The 27,680-nt window shown below is 40.0% G+C and overlaps 1 protein-coding gene across 8 annotated transcripts in view; it reads right to left on the minus strand.

Annotated features, from left to right (window-relative positions):
- SH3KBP1 (SH3 domain containing kinase binding protein 1) overlaps window positions 1-27,680 on the minus strand; it is a 337,837-nt gene that overhangs the window by 192,320 nt on the left and 117,837 nt on the right. For 7 of the 8 annotated variants that reach the window (XM_082447084.1, XM_082447088.1, XM_082447089.1 and 4 more), the window contains one exon: window positions 13,692-13,815. In XM_082447084.1, the coding sequence (XP_082303210.1) occupies window positions 13,692-13,815 (124 nt within the window). Of the gene's footprint in view, window positions 1-13,691; window positions 13,816-14,879; window positions 15,087-27,680 lie in introns of those variants that run through there. The other variant, XM_082447090.1, reaches the window with a different exon arrangement.

Genomic DNA, 27,680 nt, shown 5'->3' on the forward strand with positions numbered 1-27,680 from the left:
ATGTTCATTGCAGCACTGCTTACAATAGCCAGGTCATGGAAGCAACCTAAATGCCCATCGACAGATGAATGGATAAAGAAGTTGTGGTACATATATACAATGGAATATTACTCAGCCATAAAAAGGAACGAAATTGAGTCATTTGTTGAGACGTGGATGGATCTAGAGACTGTCATACAGAGTAAAGTAAGTCAGAAAGAGAAAAACAAATATTGTATATTAACACATGTATGTGGAACCTAGAAAAATGGTACAGATGAACCGGTTTGCAAGGCACAAATAGAGACACAGATGTAGAGAACAAACGTATGGACACCAAGGGGGGAAAACCGCAGTGGGGTGGGGATGGTGGTGTGCTGAAGTGGGCGATTGGGATTGACATGCATACACTGATGTGTATAAAATTGATGACTAATAAGAACCTGCAGTATAAAAACAAACAAACAAACAAAGGGAAAAAAACAACTAATACTAAAATTTCTTTGGGTTATTTGTATGGAAGTATGTTAATATAAATGTTTCAGACACTACATGAAATTTCTAAATATCTTATGTGTTCTGGTATAATGTTATAAGTCATAATTCTAGTTATTACTTTAAAATGTATATCTCAGAAATAACTAAATTTCCTTGTCAATTGCATTATTATGAAGTTTCATCAAATCTTTACCCGTGGTCATTTTTAAGTCTTTTGTCATTTACAGAGAGTTCTGGGTGTACTCTGATGCTTTTGCAAAAATGTTCCTATAAAAGGGTTTCATCTTCAAGGAATTCATGGAAAAGACTCTGACAAGTACAGGTTTCTGGTAAGTGACTGTACTGCTGAACTGAATGAATAAGCATTTTCAGTACTCTAATGGAAAACTGATGAATTCATAAAAGTGGTAACAAAAGATCAAGATGAAAAAAAATTAATTACATGGGACTGAGTGAACTGATGAGGATGATTATAATTTTTGTGACTTTCTGTTAGAATAAAAAAAAAATCCCACAAGGACTCAGAGGCAAAAAATATACAAATCAACTTTCACTGCAAAGTAAAGGAGCTATTACAGTGGAGGATTACTGGACTGAATGTCAATATTATGACATAGTATGAGTGTGTTTCGTGTCTGGTAATTGCAATCATTGTTGCTTTTGTTGTGGTCTTCCAAAAAAAAAAAGAATTGAAGGAGGGGAGGGAGGGTGTCTACTATTGCTTTACTCACCACTGTATCACACCACTTAACATAATGGTTAGCACAAACTGGTACTCAATAATATTTTTGAATTAATGAACAAATAAATAGATGAAGTTTGATTATCTAAAAAAAAAAGCCATACCATATATTAAAACATATTTTAAAGCCAGCAGAGCTAACTATATTGATACAATTTGGTAATTTGGTTAGACAAATTAATGGTATAGAATTGAAAGTCCAAAAGAATTTATATGATAAATGATGTATCACAAATTAATGGGGGGCTGGATTATTTAATAAATGGTTCTGGAAAAGTGGCTAGTGCAAAATAAAAATCAATTTGTACACTAACCTCATACTGTATATCAAAATTTCATATCAATTAAAAATTGGAAGTAAAAAATGAAGCCAGTATAAAGGAGACAAAAAATTAGGTGAGAACTTATTCAGAGAAAATCTCCAAAGAAAACATCAATATACGAATCTGCATAACAATGTACTATTTCTGTACATCAAAACCAATTGTAAATAAAATGAAAAGCTCACAAACCGGGAAGCACAATCTGCCATGAATGACAAAGGAATAACACACTAATCAGTAAGAAAAATACACAGATCTCAATGTAAGAGCCAAGAATACCAACAAACAACAGAGGAAAAAAAATGTTCAAGCACCCTATTAATCAAAGAAATTCCAGCTAAAAACACTAAGAAGCACTCTCCCCACTTCTGGTGGTGGGGTAAGCCTTCAAGAAATCGATTTGATAACAACTTAAAGTCCCATAAAATATGTACATGCTTTTGTCCAGTGATTCCACATCTAAGAATCTTTCCTAAAGAAATCATCAGAGCTGCAGATAAAGATTTAGGAGCAAAAATGGCCAACGTAGAGTTACTGACAATGGCAAGAAAAACTGGAACCATAAATGGATTCTTTCCTTTCCAGCAAAGGCTCTGACTATGAAGCACAGAACCTAGAATATAAGAAGTTTGGCTTTTGATTTACAGGAAATTCTTTTTCTTTTTTTTTTCCTCGAGAAATGAACAATAGAATGCCACCGTCAGTTCTCTACCCTTCTCAAATCGATTACCTAATATTTAGGTCATCTCTAGCAAAACAGTGTCTTCTTGATCCCTCAGACTCACCATCTCCTAGGCAACTGATTGGATGAGGAAAAAATAAAGCTTCACTGAGAAATATATAATTTGTAAAGACTTGAATAAATGGAATGACACATCTTGTCCCTCAGCTGGGAGGAGGTAATGGCAGAGGACGGAAAAGAGAAAGAGATGGACAGACAGATAGGCACAGCCAGATGCTGCATTTTAACACTAATTTGTGCGGTAATCTTTCTTCTTTTAAACAGCTTTACTGAGATATAATTTATATACCATAAAATTCACCCATTTTAAGTGTACAATTCAATGGTTTTTATGTACTTACAGAATTGTGCGACCACGACAACAATCTAATTTTAGAACATTTCTGTCACCCCAAAAAGAAACCTCATGCCCATTAGCAGTCACTTTCCATCCCCACACCCAGCTCTGGGCAAACACTAATCTACTTTCCATCTCTAGGGATTTGTCTATTCTTGACATTCATATAAATGGAATCATATAATATGAGATCTTTTGTATCTTCCTTCATTTACCACAGTGCTTTCAAGGCGCGTCCATGTTGTAATATGTATCAGTACTTCATTCTTTTTTATCACCAAATAATATTCCATTGTATGGATTAAACAACATTTTGTTCATCCATTCATCAGTTGATGGGCATCTGGGTAGTTTCCATTTTTTGGCTATTAGGGATAATGTTGCTATGAACATTTGTGTACAAGTTTGTGTGTGGACATATGTTTTCATTCTTCTTGGGTGTGATATGCTGGGTCATATGGTAACTATACTTAAAACTTTGAGGAAATGCTACACTGTTTTCCAAAGTAGAGGTACCATTTTACATTCCCACCAGCAGTGTATAAGTTATTCGTAGTATTCCCTTATAATTCTTTTAATTTCTCTAAAATGAATAGTGATGTCCCTTTTTTAGTTCCTCATATTAGTAGTTTAAGTCTTCTCTCCTTTTTTCTTGATCAGCGTAGCTAAACTTTATCAGTTTCATTGACCATTTCAAAGAGCCAACTGAAACTTCTGGTTTCAGTGATTTTCTATACTGTTTTTCTATTCTCTATTTCGTTTATTTCCACGCTGATCCTTATTATTTCCTTCTTTCTGCTTGCTTTGAATTTAGTTTGCCCTTCTTTTTTCTAATTTCTTAAGGTAAAAAGTTAGGCTATTGACAATCCCACTTCTAGTATATATCCAAAGGAAATTAAATCACTGTGTCAAAGAGATATCTGCACCCTGATGTTCACTGCAGCATTATTCACAACAGAAACAACCTAAGTGTACATTGATGGAAGAATGGATTTTAAAAATGTGATACAAACACATGCACACACATGCGCATGCACACACACAGAGGAATATTATTCAGCCATAAAAAATAAGGACAACATGAATGAACCTTGAGGGCATTAGGCTAAGTGAAAGACAAATCTTACATGTTCTCACCACCACCACAACCAAAAAAAAAAAAAAAAAAAGGTAATGATGTGAGGTGAAGGATGTGTTAAGTAACCTTATTGTGATAATCATTTCACAATATATATGTATATCAAACCATTATGTTGTACACCTTAAAATTACAGTGTTATATGTCAATTATATCTCAATAAAGCTGGAAAAATAAGTTAGGCTATTGATCTGAGATCTGTTTTCTTTGTGAATATAGGCATTTGCAGCTATAAATTTCACTCAAAGCATTGCTTTAGCTGCATTCAATAAATTTTCAAATGTTGTGTTTCCATTTTCACTCATTTCAAAGTATTTTATTCTTTTCCTTTTTTAAAAAAGATTTATTTATTATTTATTTATTTATTTTAGGCTGCATCGGGTCTTAGCTGCGGCACACGGGATCTTCGTTGAGGCATGCAGGATCTTTCACTGAGGCACGTGGGCTTCTCTCTAGCTGTGGCGTGCAGGTTTTCTCTTCTCTAGTTGTGGCGCGTGGGTTCCAGAGTGCGAGAGCTCTGTAGTTTTGCGGCACGCAGGCTCTAGTTGAGGCGCGTGAGCTCAGTAGTTGTGGCACGCGGACTTAGCTGCCCCATGGCATGTGGGATCTTAGTTCCCTGACCAGGGATCGAATCCGCGTCCCCTGCATTGTAAGGTGGATTCTTTACCACTGGACCACCAGGGAAGTCCCTCAAAGCATTTTAAAATTTCCCTTGTGGACTCTTCTCTGACCCACTGGTCATTTACGAGTATGTTGTTTAATTTCCATATATTTGTGAATTTCCCAAATGTCCTTCTGTTGTTGATTTCTAATTTCATTCCACTGTGGCCGGAGAACATACTTTGCATGATTTTAATCCTTTTAAAATTATTGAGACTTCTTTTATAGCCTAGCATATAGTCTATCTTGGAGAATGCTCCGTGCGCATCTGATCACTGGTTGCTTTGTGGAAACAAAACTTTATTAGTTTCCATGTATCAATAATTTCTTCCCAACACTCTGGGGCCTTACTAGCAGTTCATCATTTTTAATAACAACTACTACTATATTCAGGGAGTGACTCCCCGCCCTACTTCAATCTATTACCACCCTCTGCCCCTAAATTTATTCTCTCTCCTAATTTTTATCCTCACAATTTCCCTAAGGAAATCAACAAGAGTAATCTCCTTATTTTACAGATTAGAAAACAGAGTATGAGAGTTGCCCAAAGTCCCACAGAAACTTTGGGGGTGTAGCAGAAGGGGGGTCTGGACTCTGCCTACAGCCATTTTTCCTGCAACAAGGCCCTGCTGCCACTGAGCTTATTCAGGTCTCCAGAGAAACACTAATGGACCAAGCAGTTTAGTCCTCCTCTAATGTGCTTCCCCCGCCACGTGCACACACACACACACACCCAGGGGAAGCTTTAAGCTGTTCTTTCTTTCCCTTTCTAGGTGGGGACAAAAGGGTGGCCCACGTAGCACTGTAACTGGGCCTGCTGTCAGCTTGACAGTGGGTTAGGAAGATGGGCCATGAAATGTCCTCATTGTTCAGGGCATAACAGTCCCAGAGCTTCACAAGCACAAAAAGCCACAAGTCCAAAGACTAAGCTGAGCCTGCAGGTGACATGGGGGTACCAGGCTGTGATGACAGACCAGTAGGACCAATCTGTGTAATTAAAAGAGAATAAGGAAACTTCAGAAGAAAAGGCCCCTTTCCAGGGATTTCTCCACAAGTGAGGACAGCTACTGTCCCAGTACAATACCTCTAATTAACTATTTTCAATTAACCTACCAGCTCTCTTCCGAGAACACTCTCCCCCTTTGAAAAGGAGAAGCCCATGTGGGCCTTAGCAAAGGTCAGTCCCCCAGACCACAGGCGTGCCCTTTCAGGTCCCCTGGGCAGAGACTCCATGGGTCCCTGTATCAGGCCAAAGGCTGGGTCACTATCAGGGACCTCAGCCACCTGAGGAATTCTATGATTCCAGAACTCTGAAACATCAGGCTACATGGCTTGTCCTCATAGCTCCACAGGTGGGTTCAACACCTGAACTCAAAATGGCCGTCTCTTTCATGCGGAAGGGGAGAGAATGAACAAAGCTCTTCTCCATGTCCAATCAGGTTTTAATAGTATCAGGAAAAGCTAAGATTCCCTGCATTTCTATCGAAGCAGATAGAGAAGGCAATGGGAATGTTTTGACTACGGGGGACCACCATTCTGTCATCATTATAAAATCCGCCCCTGGATTCCCAGGTTCTGTCCTGACTCAAGTCCCAGGTGGACCTGGCCTCGCAGTTCACTGGGTCTGCCCACTCAGCCCACTTTTCCTGCCAAAGCCCAGCCCAGGGGGACACTCCTAGCTACAAGGACCCAAAAAACGATCAAGGGAAAAAATCTCTTTCAGCTTGTCACTTGAAAAACTACCAAAAAGACTGGCTCTCAAGTTTTAGATTTGGGGAATATTCTCGTAGCATCATCTAACTTGTTTTTTCACGGCCATGGGCTTGAGAAGCATCATCAGTCATTTCTTGCAGTGCCAGCACCACCATCTATGCTCACTCACTCTAACATTACCTGTGCAAGGTAGACTCTGAAGATGATCCTGGACATGCTTAGACAGCTCCTTGCTCTGCACTTTAAAGCCCAGCACACCCCAAAGCAGAGTCCTAACTAGTCTTCAGTAAAATGTGGTTCAGTGGTCAAAGAGAAGCAGGTTTCCTTACATAGGACATCTAAGAGCCTGCAAGACGCTAATTCATTTGTTAGTCTCTAAGAGGGTGCTAGTGCGTGCAGCTGTACCCAAAAGTTATTTGTCCAGACAGCCAACTTTCTCTCTCTCTTTCTCCCCCTTTTGTGGAATATTTTATAGGGCTACAATTCTGCACAACATGCGCTGGGAAATGCTGGTCAACATCTATCTGAGCTTGTTGCATGGTCTCCTCTGCAGTAGATGGAAATATACAACAGCACCCTCTTTTATTACAACATGCCTTATACATACAAACTTGGGCACACCAAGGTCCAACTCAGGACTTGTGAAAATAAGCACTGCGTACAATGGTGCAATGTGGCTGAACCCAGAGCTATCCTTGGAGCCTGGTGTATTGCACAGAGCTTGTACAATTCCAGCATTCCGCACCATGTGAATCGTAAACTCCTCTACGGCATGAGAAAACTTCAGTTATCCCCACTTATATGGACTCTCTGACTTTTAAAAGGTACCTAAGGCTTTATGCCAGCAATATAAAAACAAAATAAAAAATCAAGTCAGATTTACAAGTGGGTTATGCACTATGCACAGTGTTTAGAACTCCAAATCTTTTTCCCATAGAAACAAAGTCATAAGTGGTGATTAAGTTCCCAGACTAACCCATAATGTAGCTAAAACAAGGCACATCTGCAATGTCATCAAGTAAAAAAAATTTTAAACAATGAAATTAAAGAAGAAACAAATTTATTTATCAAGAACACTTATGCTCGGTGGCACACCCAGACGGGGGCAGGGGGGCAGCCCGTGCCTAAGCAGGAAGGAGCATCCTGTAGAGAAGTGACAAACGATAATGAAGCCAGCAAAGTCAGTTGGCTCTTTATTTCACCACCTGCTGACAACTGAAAACAACATCAGTAATAAAATACTGCTCCTTTGAGGAAAACTGGGTTCAACAAGAAGTGAGGAAGTAGTTAGGGGTACTTGGAGCTATTAAGGAGGAGACCATGGCTTACCAACATGGATTTTAGTGTAATTCTTTATTGTGTCCAAATTAATATCTATACCTAGAGTCGTGCCTATAGGAGTCTTTTTTTTTTATGCTTATCAACAATGATCCTGGTCAGTAGGGGTAAAACAGATGGAACAAGGATGGAGAAACAGATTCTATGAGTTCAAGGAGCAAACATTAGAAGAGAAAGGAAAGGAGCTAAAGAGAACATGTGTATAATGTGAGAGGCCGTGGGTCTGAGATGGAATTGCATGGACTGAGAACACTAAATCAGAGGAACAAAAGGCATCCTGCCCAAGACTCTCCCCGGTAGAAAGAAAAGGTGGGGAGGAGGAGGAGTTTCCTAGGAGAGCCACCAGGTGGAGCCACCATCACAAAACCACTTCAGGGATGGTCCTCTGGGTGGACTTGGGTGGAAGTCTAAATCATTATTCCACGCGACACTCATGACTCCACTGTTAATGGCTTATTATTAAGACACAGAGATTAAAAGGAGGTAAATATAATAGAAGAAAAATTCTAAAAACAATTTTGTCAATGACCCACACACTAAAAATTACAGAAAAAATATGAAAGCAACATCCCTCTAGAATGGCTTCTTTCCACCCATTTCACAACCACCCCTAAGCCCAACAAGCAGTACTACTCAGATAAGAAAATGGACAAGGGCAACATACTCTAACATCAATTACTGGTCCTAACACAGGCTCCTAATAAAACATGTCAGAAATGCAGCCAAGGATCATTTACTGTACAAGACCTCTTTATGGCCCCTTTACTCTCAAACTTTCAAGAATGAAGGCCCACGGGTGCAAAAAAAACCCCCCAAAAAACCATAAATGCACATACAGATACATTCACACAGGCATATATATTATTGAATGACTATATATGATATTCATCCACGTTCACTGCCAGATGGCAGGCTTTATTTTTATCTTCCCATGGGAAAGAACAGCTCAGGTGATAGCCAAGAGCTTCCACACAATAGTAATGCCTTCTCTTAACTCTTACTCTTCTATCTGTCCATAAAAGCCAGCAATCTAGGTAAAAATGATAGATGATTTGGAAACTTGAAGAAAAATCTGACCCAACACACCACATTTTCCGATTCCTAGTTAACTGGAGGTAACTCACATTTGCTTCTCCAAAAAGAAATGTGAAAGGAAAAAAGTCTTGTTTCTAGAAACAAATCCCCAGATCTCACATCTACCTTAAACAACAAAGCACTAGAAAACCAAAGTGGTTGACATTTTCTTTATCAAGGACATACTTTTTCCATCTTTTGTTTACAGTTTCATTTCAAACAAAGAGCCCACAGCCTATCAAGATCCATGCCACTGTCTCTGAGCCAACACAAGAGTGCCACGGCAGCACGTGCACATTTATGTACACACGCACACACTCACTCACTCACGTTCTGATGAACAGGCCAATGGATATCTCAAGGATATTATTCCAAGTTGCTAAGTAAATGCTAAAGACATGAAAGCTCGAACAAACGTTTCCCCTTCAGTACAGTCAAGGGAGGGAGGTCACTATGGCCAGATGTGTTTAGGGATTGAATGACAAGTGCTGAAACTATGAGAGAAAGAAAGATAAACAGTAGGTAAAATTCTTCTGACAGCTACAGGCAGCAGACCAAGATGGAGAGCCCTTCTGTGCGCAAACACTAGGCCCATAGTATGTTGAGGGGCATGTATGTATCACCCATCAACACACAAAATGAATTCTGGAGAATTTCTGCACTAACTCTTAAAGCAACAATGTGTCACCAGAGGCAGAGCAGCTGTTGGTCTCTCTGTCAAGGAAAACTTTTGAATTAAACCCGTCTGAAGGACTAAACACACGAGAAATGAGCCCCAAAGAGTCATGTTCTACAATCACAGTCATATCCACATACCAACTTAGAGAGCAACTCTCCCCCATCTCAACTTGAATCTTATCTCCTAGCGTCAGTGCTATACCTGTTACAAATAATATCCTTTAAGCCATCAGATCTTTCAGCACTAATCTCTGGAAGGGGCAGTAAAATGCAAATGCATAACAAACCTTAAATAAAGATGGTAAAAGCAGATTATCTTTCAGAAGGCAGATGCCAGAGTAGCAGAGCGACTTAAAAAGATGATTATAAAATACATTGTATATCAGGAGAGCATAACAACAACAACAATAATAATAGTAGCAAAGAATAATAAATGTGCAAAATACAATAGAGACTTACCAAACACTGAATTCATGATAAACTGGAAATAGAAACAAGGACATATAAAGCCAACCAGAAACACGCGGAGTGGCTTCACATTCAGAATGACAGAAGTAAATAAGAGACATATCCCCACCTTGCCAGAAAAATGATATAAGGAATGTGCAGCACTTTCTCAACATTTCCCAAGTGATACAATAGATTGGAACTGCTTAGAGGCAGGACCAGCTGGTGTTTTCTAGTTTTTCTATCTGCCCCAGCACCAAGCACAGGGCCAGGGCCATAGTAGGCACACAGTAAACATGTGTAATTGAATGTCTGTTAGTACCCACCCCAAAGTGAGTAAGGAATAACGTCCAAAATTATAGGCAGCAGGAGGGGTTCAGAGAGAGGCAGCTTCCCCATGAGGTCTGCTAACAGTGCAAAAACTGGGAAACTACAGCCCTGAAATAGAAGCTGATCCTCACACAGGCCAGCAGGGTATTGATTCCAGCCTGGACACTTAACCTATCACATGGATAAAGTTGACTGGGGAACCCTTATAAGGATGAAACCAAAAGATTTTTTTATTCCATTTTACTTCAAGTAGAAAAGAGCCCATATTCAAATGAACAAAATCCTCCTTGCTCATTTTTAAGGATATATTTATTGTATTTGCTGTTAACTGCTAAAGTACCTATTCTGTTCAATTTTGGTTTGAAACTCGAGGTATGAATATCTTAAAAAAAAATCTTCCATATAGCAAAGTTCCAATTTAGAAGGGCCCATCACTCTCTTATATAGGTTCAATGATAGAAGAAACAAAAGAATAAATCATTCTCAGAAGGAAACAGACAATCTTTTTCTTTCTGGTTCATGAGAATGACTTCTGGCTCTAAGAAAAAATTTTAGATTTTCTGGCTGCAATTTGTCAACATTCTGGAGTCTGGGATAACTTTAGGATATACAACATCCATGCTGCAAGTTTAAATTAAAAAATGACCTCTTAAGCCTTGGGGAAAGCTTGTCTTAACCAGGAAGCTCCTTCACTGTGACTTGGGTAAAGCCCAGAGAAGTGGCCAAGGGTGAGAGCAGACACAACTGTCCTTAACAGTGCTACTGTCTGGAATATATAGCTGATGGCTGCCAAGCCAACTGGATGATCTGCTCGCTCTCTCTCTCTCAATTTCAGTCACATCTTTTTTCTCAAATAAAAAGCCTGTGGAGTCATTCCAGTACCTCCCTAAATCAACTCTGTAGACATTTGCAAAGGTTAAAGCTGAAAACTGAAACGAATCGGTCCCCAAACTAATGTTTCCATGGTCCTGGCCTTTTCTCAAGGCTATGAATAGCTTCCTTCAAATGTAGAATATCTTTTGACCTTATGCAGGTGCCTGGGGAGGGCGAGCTCATCCCACACTGTGAACTACTACAACCCATTCACCCCTGCTGCAAAGTGAGGCATGTCCCCAACGCAAAAATCGCTGGACACAATTGGGCAAACTTCTTCAGCTCAGTGTATCTCAAGTTCAGGACACAATGAAATGGTTCAATTTCAGACTTTTCATAGAAATAGACTTCAATCTTTCTTTATTAAACCACTGCTAAGCCTGCATCAAATGATATGGCCCATATAAAGTGAACAGTCATCTCATCTTTGATAAAGATGAAGAAAAAGAACCTGTGTTAATTCTACCAAATTCACACAGGGTCCAAGGCTGAATCACAAGGTGGACTCATATACTATAAGAAAATCCCATGTTAGTGAATCAAATTAGCCTGTTACTAAACTCTGAAAGCAACTTCCCTCCATAACAACAGCAACAGACAAAAGCATCCAAGAGATTTCTAGGGACAAAGCCTGATGGAAACAAAGGGAAGGAGGAGGCTTCGGTCATTTATGATAACTCATAAAACTTGAAAAATTAGTTGGACGGAAGTGTTAACAAGTAACTAGAATCATCCCACAGATTTAGCCTCTGATCCTTGTTTTAACGGGGAGAAAAAGTGGTTTTTCATTGATTTGGGGTGGGAAAAAAATGTAGCTTTTGAGCTCAGCACAATGAACTATTTATGTGGCCTGACAAGGCCAATCAATCCAGCCTGCTGTTTATTATAAGGAGCAGTAGGATATTGTTAGCTCTGGTGGGTGGGGGCGGGGCCAAAGACGGCACTGGCCCTGGTACACAATTCTTCCCTTCAGCTGGAAATTTATGTGTGGCCCAGGTGACCCGGGGGTCAGTATGAAGCCTGGGACAGAATGAAGATGGTTTGTTATGTGTTTCATATTTACAGGACGCCCCCATGTGCTATGGTCTCAGAGCCACTGGCAGATTATGACCTAAGAGTAAGAAGTTGGTCATAATCAGGCTGTAGGCCTAAGGTGGAGGCTTAGAAAGAAAACATTAAGTCAGTAAGCCGGTCCCTTTAATGCCATTTTCTGGTTAATGAAAAATTCTGTAGGGGACCTCAAAGGTCAGATTTTTCGTTGTAAAGAGACAATTATCTAAAAAGTTCGATTCCTTCATTGATTTAAAGCTCTCAGGTAATTTTATCGAACTTATCTGGATAATCACCTTAATTCCTTAACTTAATTAATTCCTTATCTTGTTAAATTAATGAATTACCTTAATTCTCTTATTTGCTTTACAAAAACAAGGCTGGCCAGAGAGGCCTTGCCGCTGGTCTACGTGTATGCCATTCCTCGGCCCACTGACCCAAGCAGCATCAGGAGAAACGGGAGAGGCTCAGATCAGCAAGGGAACTCTAGCTCTCCAAGTCCAATAAGGGCAGGCCTCAGGAGTTCTGGAACCTATTTGCAAGAATGCAGGAGGTGCTCTGGGGGATGACTATAGTTTTAGAGCTAGGTAGGCCTAAATTCTTAAAATGGGAAATCCCCTCCATTGGCAGGATGGGGTTTAAAAAAAAAAAACCAAGAAAAGAAAGAAAATCCTATAGCTGCTAAACAGCGTGGGCCTCCAGCCAATATTTCATCTGAATAATTCAAAAAAGGAAATGTAACCAAGGGCAGCTGGAGGGGGTAGAGGAAGAAGCAGGAAGGAAGAGAGACACAAAGCTGAAGTCTCAAGCACTATGATCAATGGACAGTTTATTGGACAAATTCTTATGCCGTCTAAAATTGATGAAAGATTAGCTGTTCTTCCCTGTGGTTATGTAAACTTGCCTTTTTTTTTCTTTTTAATGGAACTCTTTGCTAATACATTTCCGGCTCCTGCTTTTGAACAGCTCTATGTTTCTCTTTAAGGAAGTAATAAGCCCCTGAAAAGCCTGCAGCTGAAAGCTAACCTGCCTCGGGCGTGCTTAGTGTGCACCCGGCCTGGTCCATGGGGAGGGTGGGCTCAGGAGAAACTGAGGCAATCCAGATTCCATTTTAGTATAAAATTGAGTCGGGGTGTCTCTGCCATCTTATAGAATCTCTCCTACCATTTCACACAACAATGTCACAAAGGGCAGATAGGGGAGAAAATAAAACTCCAACAAACTGATACCTGAAAAATCTGCCTTGAGGCCTAAGAAGGGGGAAACAAGATGGTGAAAGGTTTCCTGGTTAGACAGATGGATGGATGAGCTATATCTCTGTAAATACTGCCTCTTAAACCGAGAGAGACAAAGCGGAGCCCAGCAGTTAGAGAGAGAAAGACCCTGCTAAAGCCTGCCCTTACATTAAAAAGAGAGCGTGGCCAGACGTGCCCGGCTCAGCTGGCACCATAGTGTTCTCTGAAGTCACCTTTCAGCCAAAAAAATAGATATGAAAGCGAAAGCTAAAGTCCTAGAAAAATCATCGTTTACAAATTTAGTCTACTTTCCCACTGTCAAAAAAATTTTTTTATTAGTTCCCTTTAGTATAGTTATTGTATCATTACTTGCCGTGTGTGTGAGTGTGTATGCACCCAAAATTTATACAAAAATCAAAACCAAAAGGGAAAACGCCATTCAATTTTCCAGCAATGCAAAATTTGATACAGTTCACCCAGAAGTTTCCAGTTTGGGTTTGTGTGTGGGGAGGGGCTCTTTCTTCTTTGCCATACCTCTCTTGTTGGTTCTTAGAATTGTTTCAGAAGACAGCAATGCATTTCCACTGGACACTTCGTGCATGGGCTTTTCTGGAGCTTTGCTGGAGAGAGGGTCTTTCTTCATCTCTTTCTTTATTTCCTGTGAGGACAGAGAAACGGAAAACAAGATTGTAGTTTAACATTTTAGAATGTCTCTGACTATGTTAAGCTTCAGCTTTCTGGAAATGAACTATAGTGACCTCAACTCAGCATAACATTTTATTTTATTTTAACATCTTTACTGGAGTATAATTGCTTTACAATGGTGTGTTAGTTTCTGCTGTATAACAAAGTGAATCAGCTATACGTATACATATGTCCCCATATCCCCTCCCTCTTGCGGCTCCCTCCCACCCTCCCTATCCCACCCCTCTAGGTGGTCACAAAGCACCGAGCCGATCTCCCTGTCAGCAAAACGTTTTAAAAACACCATTTCCTATATGTTGTATTTTGTTTTCCTTACATTTATTAGACAAGCACCTGGTCCTATAAAATATAATAATATCCAATACAATGCAACCTTCTGTGACTATGGTCATTCCAAGGGATCAAAAAGGCCACCATACAGCTCCAAATGACAGCCTGTACTATTTTTTGAACAATGACAATCTTTGGCCAAGCAGAATCGCCCCTCAAAGGCCTTCTGGTTTCTATTCTTCCCAACAGGGGTTTAAAGAAGTATATTCCCAAATCACCATTGTGCTCACAATTATGCTAAACCCAAAAGAGGATGATTTAAGTTCATTTACAGTTACCAAGTTCCTCTGGCTTTTTAATCCCTGAGAGAGAAAAATATAAAAGATAATAAAATAAAATAAAATAAAGACTATCATTCTAAGCCAGGGGTCGGCAAACTAAGCCCACCACGTGTTTTTGTAAATAAAGTTTCATTATAACACAATCCCCTTCATTTCGTTTAGGTATTTCCTATGGCTGCTTTGATGCTACAACGGCAGAGTTGAGTAGTTGGAACAGACATCCAAGCCAAAAATACCTGGCCCTTTACAGAAAAAGTTTACACTAGGTGGTCTCTTACCAAAGCTCCATTAAGATCTGGATTTTTAAAACCTGATGCCTGATACAATTATTTCAAATGATTGATATTCGAATAATTTACATAATTTTTTTCAAAAGCATTAATAGCCAGAAATGATAGTAACTCACAAAGTGCAGATCTGGGCAGGGGAGGTTCTGGGCTTGTCTGCATCCATGATCACACTGACTTGGGAAAAAGAGAAAGCTAGAGCCAAAGCACGGCTGGGTGGCAGGAAGGGCTCAAAGATGAGAGATGTGTTCTCTAGAAAGAGCCTGGGACAAGAATTGGACATGGGTCCTTCTATGAATGAACATGAAGATGGAAAATTCGGTGGGAGGCCACAATTTGGCCTGGGCAGAGGTGGAAAAAAACAGAACAAAAGCTTGTCAAAACATAGCCACTGCCTGGCAGCTTCCTACACACCCGAGCGTTAGTTACCGTATCCAATTCCCCGATTGCTGGCTCTGTTCACAACAGCCTCGCCCTCTCTCCCTCATGAGGGCCTCACCGGAAACCAGCAACTGCGGTTGGTGCTCTGCTGGGTTGAGAGTTTCAGCTGGCGCCCCAGGCCAACCCAGCACAAAGCAGTGTGCATGCGTGTGTATGTACACGCACTCCCACCTCAGCAGCCCCGGCACCTGCTAGAACAGCAGTTGCTGGGGGTTTCTGCAGCCTCACAGGCAGATGGCATCAGGGGACAATCTGCAAACATTGCCAGCCTGAGCCGCATGAAAGGATGCTTTCTTAGTGATGGCTGCCAGCCTGCTATGGCTCTAGAAGTAAACAAGGCACCATGGGGCCTCATTCCCCAGTGGTTGCTTCTTTGGGGGTAGAGCAGTTGCTCAAACATCACTCTCCACTGTAGGGTGGGTATGGCTGTGCAAACACAAATTTCCCACCTAGACACAACATAACACAGTGATACAACATCCAATTTTGCCAAGGAGTAATTCAGTGAAATTCAGTGGGTTGCAGGTGACATGGTAAGCACTTGCTTAGCACTAACCACGAATGGCATGCAGTTAGGCAGGGGTGAGGGGGTGCAGATGTTTGACAGACTGGGGTGGTCACTGGAGAAGGGCTGAGAAGCCACGGTTGTCAAGAATGTTCACACCCAAGGCTTCAGAGCAGCAACCGTGAGCTTTGAAGGACTGATCTCATCATGCAGGTGCTTAAGGGCTGAGAAACCAGCAACAGGAGAGAGGTTGGTTCATAAGTTTCAGATTCTGTTGTCCCCCCAATGATTGTTTCCATTTGCCAGATACATAAGCCTCATGATGACCTAATTTCTTAAGTTGCTTGTTAGATTCAAGCAGGGAGGAGAAAACTTAAAATATGCCCTGCATTTTTCCAAAGAAACCAATCAGACACGTAGGCATGGCGGTGCGTCCTGCAGACTCTCCATCTGCCCAACACCCAGGTACACCAGGCTCAACGCAGTCCTACCCAAACCCAACATCGTCCCTCCAACCGGCCCCTTCTCTGGGAGAGACGGGAGCTATCTTGCTTGACAGCACATCATCAACCCACTTACCCAGGCTGGAAAACTCAGTGTTAACCTTCATATCTAACCAGCCACCCAGTTGGGCTCTATCTACTTCCTCAATCTGTTTCTCTTCTTCCTCCCAAGCTGCCTTAAAAACATGAGTACCAGGCAAGGAACCTGAATAGACATTTCTCCAAAGAAAATATACAAATGGCCAATAAGCACATGCCAAGATGCTCAAATCATTATTCACCAGGGAAATGCAAATCAAAACCGCAACGATATACCCCTTCATTCCCACTAAGATGGCTAGGTTTTTTCTTTTTTCTTTTTTTTGTAAAGGAAAACAAGTGTTGATGAGGACGTGGGGAAATTGGAACCCTTGTACATTGCTGGTGGGAATGTAAAATGGTGCAGCCACTGTGGAAAACAGTATGATGGTTCCTCAAAAAGTTAAACACAGAATTACTGTATGACCCAGCAATTCCACTCCCAGGTATATACCCCAAAGAGTTGAAAGCAGGACCTAAACAGATACTTGTATGCCAACATTTACTGCAGCATTATTCACAATAGCCAAAAAGTAGAAACAACCCAAGTGTCCATCAACAGATGAACAGATAAACAAGATGTGGTATACACATACAATAGAATACTGTTCAGCCTTAAAAAGGAATAAAATTTTGATAATGCTACAACACGAATGAACCTAGAAAACATCATGCTAAGTGAAATAAGCCAGACACAAAAGGACAAATATTGTCTTATTCCACGTATATGAGGCACCTAGAATAGGCAAAATCATAGAGGCAGAAATTGACTAGAGGTTACCAGGGAGTAAGGGGATGAGGGGATGAGAGTTAATGTTTAATGGTTATGGAGTTTCTGTTTGGGGTGATGAAACGTTTTGGAAACAGACAGTGGTGACGGTTGCACAACATTGTGAATGTAATTAATGCCACTGAATTGTACTTTTAAATGGTTAAAATGGCAAATTTTATGTTATAGATATATTTTTACCACAATAAAAAATACACATAAATACCAGCTTACATTTGAGAGCTTGCCATGTGCCAAAGCTTCCTCTAAGAGCTGCACCTGGATTGCAACTTTTAACCTGCATAACAGCCCTATTCACAGATGCACACGCCAAGTCACAGAGAGCTAAGGAAACCTGTCCGAGGTCAAACAAGTAGGCGCCAGAATTGGAACTCAACCTGTCTAGCTTCAGAGCTCATCTCTTAACCACTCCTCCCCCCAGGTCCTGCCTGCCTCCAGTCCATCCCCTCCCCTCTCAACCTCCACACTGCCTCAAGGGACACTTTCCTAAAACAACTGTCTGCTCTTGTCACTTTCCTACTGAAACCCTCCAGTTACTTCCAAAAGACCACAGGGCAAGCTCTTTCCTTCAGAAAGTTTTCAAATTGCACAGCAAGCCACATGTCCCTGTGTACTCACTTCTGGCTCAAACTATCTGACATACATGCTGACCCCAGGGTACCAATTACCATGCAAACGCAAGGTAGGAGTGCATTTTTTGAACACCCTGATGTTCACAGACATCTGATGTCATGGACTCCTATTGGTAGGCTCCAAAAATAGGTGACGATGCCAGTAATGACACAACCTTACACAGGCAAGGGCTTATATAAATTAAAGTGCTTTAACAGATCTTTTTTCGCTTGCTCCTCACAATAACACTGTCATTTTGTTACTGAAAGAAATCCTGATTTTTCCAGACTGATATATTTTTGCAGACAAGAATCATGAGACTCAGTCAGAGAGGATGCAAGATCATCAAAAGGCTACAAGGCTAGTAGGGGGCAGGGCAGGCCATGGGACCCAGCTGCGGGCCTTCTAGGCAGAGCTCTCCTGTTTACACCTCACCTCCCAGGAAGAACCAGTGTCATGGCTACAGCAGGGAGAGTCAAAATCACCCCACTGGTGGCTCCAGTGGAAAATTTCACTTTCCTCCACATCTAAAGAATCTAATTTATTGCTTTATCCGTAAGCCCACAAGTACAAACGCTGAAATCCTTGAAGACCCGTATCATCCACACAAAAAAGCTCTTTGCTGCAAAAGAGGGCGGACTTGGCAGTGCAGTAACTCCTGCCTGCCTACAGCTGCCAGCGTCCCTGTACCTGGAGCTCTCCGAGGTTCTGATCCAGGTCATGGGACTCTAGACTTCCTGGGTATGAGCATTCCTTGCCCCCAGCCCTCAGTCTCAGCTTTCTGAACACAAGGCCTAGACTTTTAACCATTTGTTAAGAACATGGATCCTACTATCTCAGTGGTAGAGACTACACCCTGGTCCAGAACTGTGGGCCACGGGGGCTTACAGAAATTCATACCTGCCCACATATATAAATCAGCAATGATTCTACTACTTGCTTTAAAACACAACAGAATAGTCGGGGTATCAGCAAACCTCTTTAGGAGGTAAAGGAAACCCAGTTTATCTCAAATCTAATGCCTTAACAATGGAAACTCGGCTTGTACAGTAAAACTGAGGCCATCAATAAACTATCGATGCTCCAATGACACTCAAGCTGTTGTCACAAGGACCCCCCGAGTGAAAGGAGAGGGGAATTCACACCATTTCTGCTTCCCAAAGCAGTATGCTGATCAGAGTCTGAGATGGCTTACCCACACCTGGAGGCCAAGAAGCTCCAATAATGCCACTCTAGCAAAAATTCTCTGTGACACATTTAGCAGCCTGCAAACGGCAGCCTCACTGGGCAAAGGCATAATTTGTACACAACTGGAGCTAAACTAGCATCGTCTGTTTTCTGATCAGCGGAATTGCCTGGATGTGGCTGGTAGCCAAGCCCAGTCAGCTACCTCTTTGCCTCTCCCTCCCCCATCCGTTACATACTATACAGGTGCTAGAGGGTTGCCTCAGCTGAACCTTAACTTCTTTCAATTAACCAAAATACTACACAGTAAAACATCAGTGAAGGTCTGGTTGGGGGGCCCCTCCCTCCTCTCATCCTTTATGTTTTCTACCAACCTTGACACAAGTTAAGACAGAGGTATCAGAGTGGACAGAAAGAGCGCTGCTGTGAGTCAAAAAACCAGAACTAGTCCTGGCATCATCATTTATCAGGTGAGTGACCTTGCGGGCAACAGTGAAAGCCTCTAAGCAGCTCTTTTGTCATCCCTAAAAGAAGTCTAATGCTAAATGCTTTGGCACCATCACAGAGGTGTCTTCAGGATTAAAGAGTGAATTGGAGAGTAGTATACAAATTGATTACTTATTGTCATTATTAATGTCATCATTAAATAGTAAGTGCTACAAAAAAAAAAAAGATATACACCTAATAACACAGATGAATGTTCACAGTCAGAATGCTGAGTGAAAGAAGCCAGACCCAAGAGATCACATACTGTACAATTCCATTTATGTGAAGTTTAACAACAGGCAGAACTAATCAGTGGTGAGTGATCTCAGAATAGCAGTTACCCTTGGGAAGGTACTGACTGGGAGGGGTACAAGACAACCTGCTGGGAGGATGAAAATGTTCTACAGTTTGGTCTGGGTGATGGTTTGCACAGGTGTACAAACACCTAAAAATTCATTGAGCTGTATTTCTAAGATCTCTGCACTTCACGGTATGCTATTTCAATGTAAAAAGAACAACATAAATGCGTAAACCAGAAGAATACAGATTCTTTTCAATCGAAATGTGCTAATATTTCATCCTAGGAGGTCAAAAACCGGAAAAGCTAGTGCTTGGGTGTTTTAATATTCATCTCAGGGGGTGGAAAGCCTTCTGGGATCAATATTAAGGGGATAAATGGTCAGAACATGCCAGATGCACCCTACCAAGTAGGTGAACCAAGGGGCATCTCATCTAATTGACACACTCAGCTGAGTGGCTCGGCTCCCTCCAAGGCGCCCTTCCTCTCCACCTCAGCTGCTTTCCTCACATCTCACAATAATTCCTTCTCTCCTGCCACCAAGAATACAGGCACACAGAGCAGGCTGGTGCCACTAATACCAGGGGAGCTCGGTGCTGCCCTGACCAGCAAGAAATGCTGGTCCTGGGCTTCCCTCGGCATTAGAGTGAGGCTGGGCAGGGTCCCCTAAAGCTCAGGGCTGACGCAGGGCAGGGAAAAGAGGCATCGTTTGTCAGCCTGCCCTCAAACATGGTCTGTTTCTTTCTGAAGGGTAAGGTTTCCTTTAGAGCTAGATGTGGGTGTGGGATCACTAGTACTAGTGCCCCCTACACTAGTTCATGGAAAATCTTTCTGCAAAATTACCATTGGCAGGAGATAAAAGGAAGTCACTAAAAACAAACCCTTACCCCAAATCTACTGATCAAGAGAGTTTTGAATAGATACAGAATCCTGGAAGAGCACATCGCCACGCCCACCCCCGCCACACACATGCATGATATCTTTCTGCCCGCTCCGCACACAAAAGGCAAGTTTAAGAAGCAGCCACCCCATGAACATTCCCTGCTCGCAGAGACTGTGCTTTCCCAGCATTTGGCTCCCTTCACAATAGGCTAGTCAGTCTCAAAACACCTGGGAAGACACGGCAAGTATCCTGAAAGTAATAGTAGACACCGAGGGAGCTTCAGCTCTATCTGTAAGACTCCATTTCTTTAAAAAAATACATCTCATTATCACAATATTTTTTGAAATACCCATGCTGCTGAACCACAAAATGCACCAAGTTCATTAGAGAGAATTGTAAAGAAAATGTATATAAAATATCTGAAGTAAATATGGCAAAATATGAGGATATGATAAAGCAGAGTGGTATTTGTTATTCAGTTTCTGTCTTTTTCCAATGCTTGAAATATTTCATAACTTCCCCTGAAAAGTACATAGTGAAACCACATTGATGTCTCATATCACAATGGCTTTCTTACATTTCCAAATTTCATTGCCACTTAGAAAAGTGCTCTGACATATCATCATAAAGACACCTAAGATATTTTCAGCTCAAAAACTAATTTTTTTTAAAGTAACAGGATACCTATTGTTATGTCTCCATGTAAATCTTCAACTGCATTATCTACACTATCATGTATTTGTAGTATTATCTCCCAAGAATCACCAATAGCACAAGCCCAGGCAAGAGGCCCTTGACCTGCAGGATGGGAATGAATGCTGCAAAGAGCTCAGCCAGTGCTAGATTCCGGACAAATATAAGACCAGCTACCTTCATGTTCCGAAGAGATGACATAGCTTCCTGATGTAAGACACAATTACCTGATGACAGTCAATGCCTTTATATATGCCCATGCCCTGCTAAACAGCTAGATTATTACCATTCGATCAAAGGGTATCAATACTAACCAACTGTTTGTACATGCTTTAGTGAGCACTTAAATATTTGTCAAATGAATGGCCAATTTCGCAGAGTGTTATGGGCAAGATAGCTATCTACAGGCAAGGGGGAGTATTTCAATTCAGCCCAAAGCTATGACAACATGGAAATCTGTATCATCCCTACAATGATACAACTGGTGCTCACTGGATCACAATCAACTTCTCACCTAAGAGGATGCAGATCTGGCTTAAGAGTGGTAGGAAGAAGATAGAGTAAGAAAATTCACACAGTGCCTCATGGTTTTAAACAAGCAATACCATTTCTTTTTAGACTATGAATATTAGATATTCAAAATAAATTTACTCATTTAAAAAGTAAACCTTAAAAACACTAGAAGAAAACATGAGAGAAAGATTTTACAATCTCAGAGTGGGAAAGACTCTTTGACACTGACACAGAATCCAGAAGCCACAAAAGAAAGGGTTGATGAATTACAGAAAACTATAAATACAACATAGAAAAAAAAAGTTTATCAAGAAAGACAAAAGTCAAAGCATGAGAATATTGCCTGTTATAAAGACAGACCTCTTTCCACAAAGTATCAGCAAAGAGATCAATAACCCAACAAAAAATAGCAAAGGACAATTCATAGAAAAAAAAATGACTCAAACACGTGAAAAGATGCTTAACCACGCTCATAAGAGAAATGCAAATTACAGTGGGATTCATCTGACCATATGTGTGCAGTACTCACTACAGAGAACGACCCTGAATCCTTTTGGCTATTTTCTTAAATGAAAATTGTAGCATTTACACCTTCTGTGTTAGAATGTTTACACAGCATGTAGCACAGTGCCTGGCATACAACTGGTACTCACACAGAGAATAAGTATGAGAGATACAGAGAACAGCAAGCACAAAACTCTCCAGAAGTTGACAGTCTACATAGAGAGGGATGTAAATAACTTCTTAATTAAGAGATACCTTTTTTTCTTGATATTAAATATCATAAAGTTTCTCAATGGACGTCTCTGATACCCAGTGGATTTCTTACTCCTACTGATGCAAGATATAGTTTTTATCTGTCATATCGGCAACAATCAAAAAAATTGGTAATATAATGTTGGCAATGATGTAAAGAAAGATACCCACTCATACTTTCCACTGAGAGTATAAACTGATGTATAAATTGGTACAACCTCTGTGGGAAGCAATGTGGCAATTATCTATCAGAAATTTAAATGCCTACACCTTTTGACTCAGTATTTCCACTTCTAGGAATTTAAACTGCAAATACACTTGCACATGTGCAAAGTGGCATATGTACAAGATTAATGGTTACAGCATTGCTTAACTTAGCAAAAGACTGAAAGAATGTAAACGTGTGTCAGTAGAGAACTGGTTCCATGAATCCACACCATGCAACTCTCTCCAAGAATGAGGCTGGTCCATAAGTGCCAATAAGAATATACACCGAGACATGTTACTAGGTAAAAAGCCTAATAATGTATGCAAGCATTTGTGTGAGTTTGTATGCATGCCTCATTTTGTAATACAGAACAACAAACTGATAACTGAGGCTGCCTTCAGAGGGGGAAACAGGGTGGCTGAGAGACAGGGAAAACATATTTTGTCCCTTTTAATTGGTACCATGCGCCTGTGTTAACTATACAAAATTTTAACTGACTTAAAAATTAATAATTAAAATGTGTTTAGTATTTCCCAATCATTAGACTATTGACTGCTACTTTTTCTGCAAACAAGGGATAAGTTAACACTGCCCCCTAATATAATTTGGTTATATCATTTCCACTGCTAATTTGAAAGATCCCAACATAACCAGTCACAGTGAGAGCAGTATATATGAACAGATACAAAGCTTTAAAGAAAGCTCTTCAGTCCACATATTTCATCAAGAAGGGGACACAGGAAAGTTAAGATGTGGGAGAAATCATGCCAGGCCCAATAATCAATTGTTTTTTCAATTATTTCATACAAAATTCAATATTATGGAAATATAATTATAATTAATGGCATGACAACAACCGATAAAGACAAATAAAATGCATATAAAGAGGCGATATTAAATCTTTCTTGTAGTTTTATCATGGGGAGAATACATTCTGCTTTGGTGCCCAGAGTTCAAGTTACAAGAGTTAAACAGTTTGGGATTGGTTAATTATACTCAAAAAGGTTAATTAAACAATGTCAAATTGAGCTCCCCCAGGAGTGGGCACTTTCTCCATCAATCTCTTCCAGAAAAAATTTTAAATGTTTCTGATAGCATCATACCTACTCCATGAAGCAGTACTATCTGCAACACATAAATTATTGGGTGTTTTGCTAGGTAAACAGCTCGCTCTTGAAGAAAAAAAGAAGAAGGGACATCCAAGGTCCAACAGCCATTTCTTCCATCTTTTTTTCCTGTCATCTTTTTAACAGCTTTGATGATGATTAAGAGCCTGTGCGTCTGTGGCCCTTTGTTGGATTCCTGGCCACAGCACTGACCACTGTATGAGTCCAAAAGTCTCTCTCTCAGCTACTTTCTAAGTGCCCCAGGGGTAAGAAATAGGTCTCACTCATCTTTCATCCCCAGACACTCAATAAGTCTTGGCCAGCAGGCACTCAATAAATGTTAGCCATTACCATTAGCTCTATCATTCTTTTAACCATTATTTGAGTACCTACTGTGTGTCAGATATAAATGAAAACAGTACATGCATCTAGCTGAATGTTAATTTTTACAGTCACAACCACTTCTAAGACTAATAATCTAATGGAAAAATACAAGGCAATCTACCTGAGAAAGACTTCAGAGTAATGATCATAAAGATGATCAAAGAACTCGGGAGGAGAATGGATGCACAGAGCAAGAAATTAGAAGTTTTTAACAAAGAATTACAAAATATAAAGAAAAACCAAACAGAATTAAAGAATACAAAAACTAAAATGAAAAATACCCTAGAAGGAATCAACAGTAGATTAAATGAGGCAGAAGAACAGATCAGTGAGCTAGAAGAAAGAGTGGTGGAAATCACTGCTGGTGAACAGGAAATAGAAAAAAAGAATGAGGACAGTTTAAGAGACCTCTGAGACAATATCAAGCGCACTAATATTCACATTATAGGGGTCCCAGAAGGATAAGAGAGAGAGAAAGGGCCTGAGAAAATATTTGAAGAGATAATAGCTGAAAACGTCCAAAACCTGGAGAAGGAAACAGTCACCCAAGGCCAGGAAGCACAGAGTACCATACAGGATTAACCCACCAAGGAATACACCAGGACACATTGTAATCAAAATAACAAACATTAAAGATAAAGAGAGAATATTAAAAGCAACAAGGGAAAGCAACAAATAACATACAAGGGAACTCCCACAAGGCTATCAGCTGATTTTTCAGCAGAAACTCTGCAGACCAGAAGGAAGTGGCACAATATACTTAAAGTGATGAAAGAGAAAAACCTACAACCAAGAATACTCTACCCAGCAAGGCTCTCATTCAGATTTGATGGAGAAATCAAAAGCTTTACAGACAAGCAAAAGCTAAAAGAATCCAGCACCACCAAACCAGCTTTACAACAAATGCTAAAGGAACTTCTCTAGGCAGAAAAGAAAAGGCCACAACTAGAAACAAGAAAATTACAAAACGGAAAAGTTCACTGGCAAAGGCAAACAAACAATAAAGGTAGGATATTATCCACACACAAAGCTAGTAGGGAGGTTAAAAGACAAAAGTAGTAAAATCGTATATCCACAATAAGCAGTTAAGGGATACACAGAACAATCATATGTAAAATATAAAATCAAAAGTAGTAATCGTGAGGGGAGGAGAGTACAAATGCAGGGTATCTAAAAGCTCTCAGAAATTAAGAGATCAACAACTTAAAACTAGTGCATAAAAATATATACTCCTATACAAAAACCTCATGGTAACTGCAAAACAAAAATCTATAATAGACGTGCACACAAAAAAGAAAGAGGAATCCAAATATAACAGTAAAGATAGTCATCAAATCACAAGAGAAGAGAACAAAAAAAAAGAGGGGGGAAAAAACCTACAAAAACAAATCCAAAACAATTAACAAAATGGCAATAGGAACATACATATCGATAATTACCTTAAAAGTAAATGGCCTAATTGCTCCAACCAAAAGACACAGACTGGCTGAATGGATACAAAAACAAGACCCATATATTTGCTGCCTACAAGAGACTCACTTCAGATCTAGAGACACATACAGACTGAAGTGAGGGGATGGAAAAAGATATCACATGCAAATAGAAGTCGAAAGAAAGCCAGAGTAGCAATACTTATATCAGAAAAAACAGACTTTAAAATAAAGATTGTTACAAGAGACAAAGAAGGATGGCAGATAATGGTCCAGAGAGAAAATCAATAAGGAAACACAGGCCTTAAATGACACATTAGACTATATGGACTTAATTCATATTTATAGAGTATTCCATCCTAAAGCAGCAGAATACACATTATTTTCAAGTGCACATGGAACATTCTCCAGGATAGATCACATGCTGGGCCACAAAGCAAGCCTTGGTAAATTTAAGAAAACTGAAATCATATCAGCAAAAAAAGCATGCTTTTATCAGCAAAAAAGCATCTTTTCAGACCACAACACTATGAGGCTAGAAATCAACTACAAGAAAAAAACTGCAAAAACATAAACATGTGGAGGCTAAACAATATGCTACTACACAACCAATGGATCACTGAAGAAATCAAAGAGGGATTCAAAAAAATACCTAGAGACAAATGAAAATGAAAACACAATGATCCAAACTCTATGGGACACAGCAAAAGCAGTTCTAAGAGGGAAGTTTATAGCAAAACAAGCTTACCTCATAAACAACAAAAATCTCCAATAAACAACCTAACCTTATACCTAAAGCAACTAGAGAAAGAAGAACAAACAAAACCCAAAGTTAGTAGAAGGAAAGAAATCATAGAGATCAGAACAGAAATAAATGAAAGAGAGAGTTTAAAAACAAGAGAAAAGATCAATAAAACTGGTTCTCTGAAAAGATAAACAAAATTGATAAACCTTTAGCCAGACTCATCAAGAAAAAAAAAGGGAAAAGGCCCAAATCAATAAAATAAGAAATGTAAAAGAAGTTACAACCAACGTCACAGAAAGTCAAAGGATCATAAGAGACTACTACGAGCAACTATATGCCAATAAAATGGATAACCTAGAAGAAATGGTCAAGTTCTTAGAAAGGTATGATCTCCCAAGACTGAACCAGGAAGAAACAGAAAATATGAACAGACCACTTACCAGTACTGAAATTGAATCAGTAATTTTAAAACTCCCAACAAGCAAAAGTCCAGGACCAGATGGCTTCACAGGTGAATTCTACCAAACATTTAGAGAAGAGTTAAAACCTATCCTTCCTAAACTATTGCAAAAAAATTGCAGAGGAAGGAACACTTCTGAACTCATTCTATGAAGCCACCATCACAGTGATAACAAAACCAGACAAAGATATCACACACACAAAAAAAGAAAATTACAGGCCAATGTCACTGATGAACACAGATGCAAAACTCCTCAACAAAGTACTAGCAAACTGACTCCAACAATACACGTAAAGAATCATACACCATGATCAAGTGGGATTTATCCCAGGGATGCAAGAATTTTTCAGTATCCACAAATCAATCTATGTGATACACCACATTAACAAACTGAAGAGCAAAAACCATATCATCTCAATAGATGCAGAAAAAGCTCTTGATAAAATTCAACGTCCGTTTATGATTAAAAACTCTTCAGAAAGTGGGCATAGAGGGAACATACCTCAACATAATAAAGGCCATAAATGACAAACCTACAGCTAACATCATACTCAACGGTGAAAAGCTGAAAGCATTTCCTCTAAGATCAGGAACAAGATGACCACTCGCACCACTTTTATTCAACATGGTTTTGGAAATCCTAGCCACAGCAATCAGAGAAGAAAAAGAAATAAAAGGAATCCAAATTGGAAAAGAAGTAAAACTGTCACTGTTTGCAGATAACATGATGCTGTACATAGAAAATCCTAAAGACACTACCAGAAAACTACTAGAGCTCATCAATGAATTCAGTAAAGTTTCCTAGAGTAATGGAAATGAAAACAAAAATAAACAAACGGGACTG

Source organism: Balaenoptera physalus (genome assembly GCF_965194825.1).
Source record: "Balaenoptera physalus genome assembly, chromosome: X".
In the NCBI taxonomy this organism is placed as follows: Eukaryota; Metazoa; Chordata; class Mammalia; order Artiodactyla; family Balaenopteridae; genus Balaenoptera; species Balaenoptera physalus.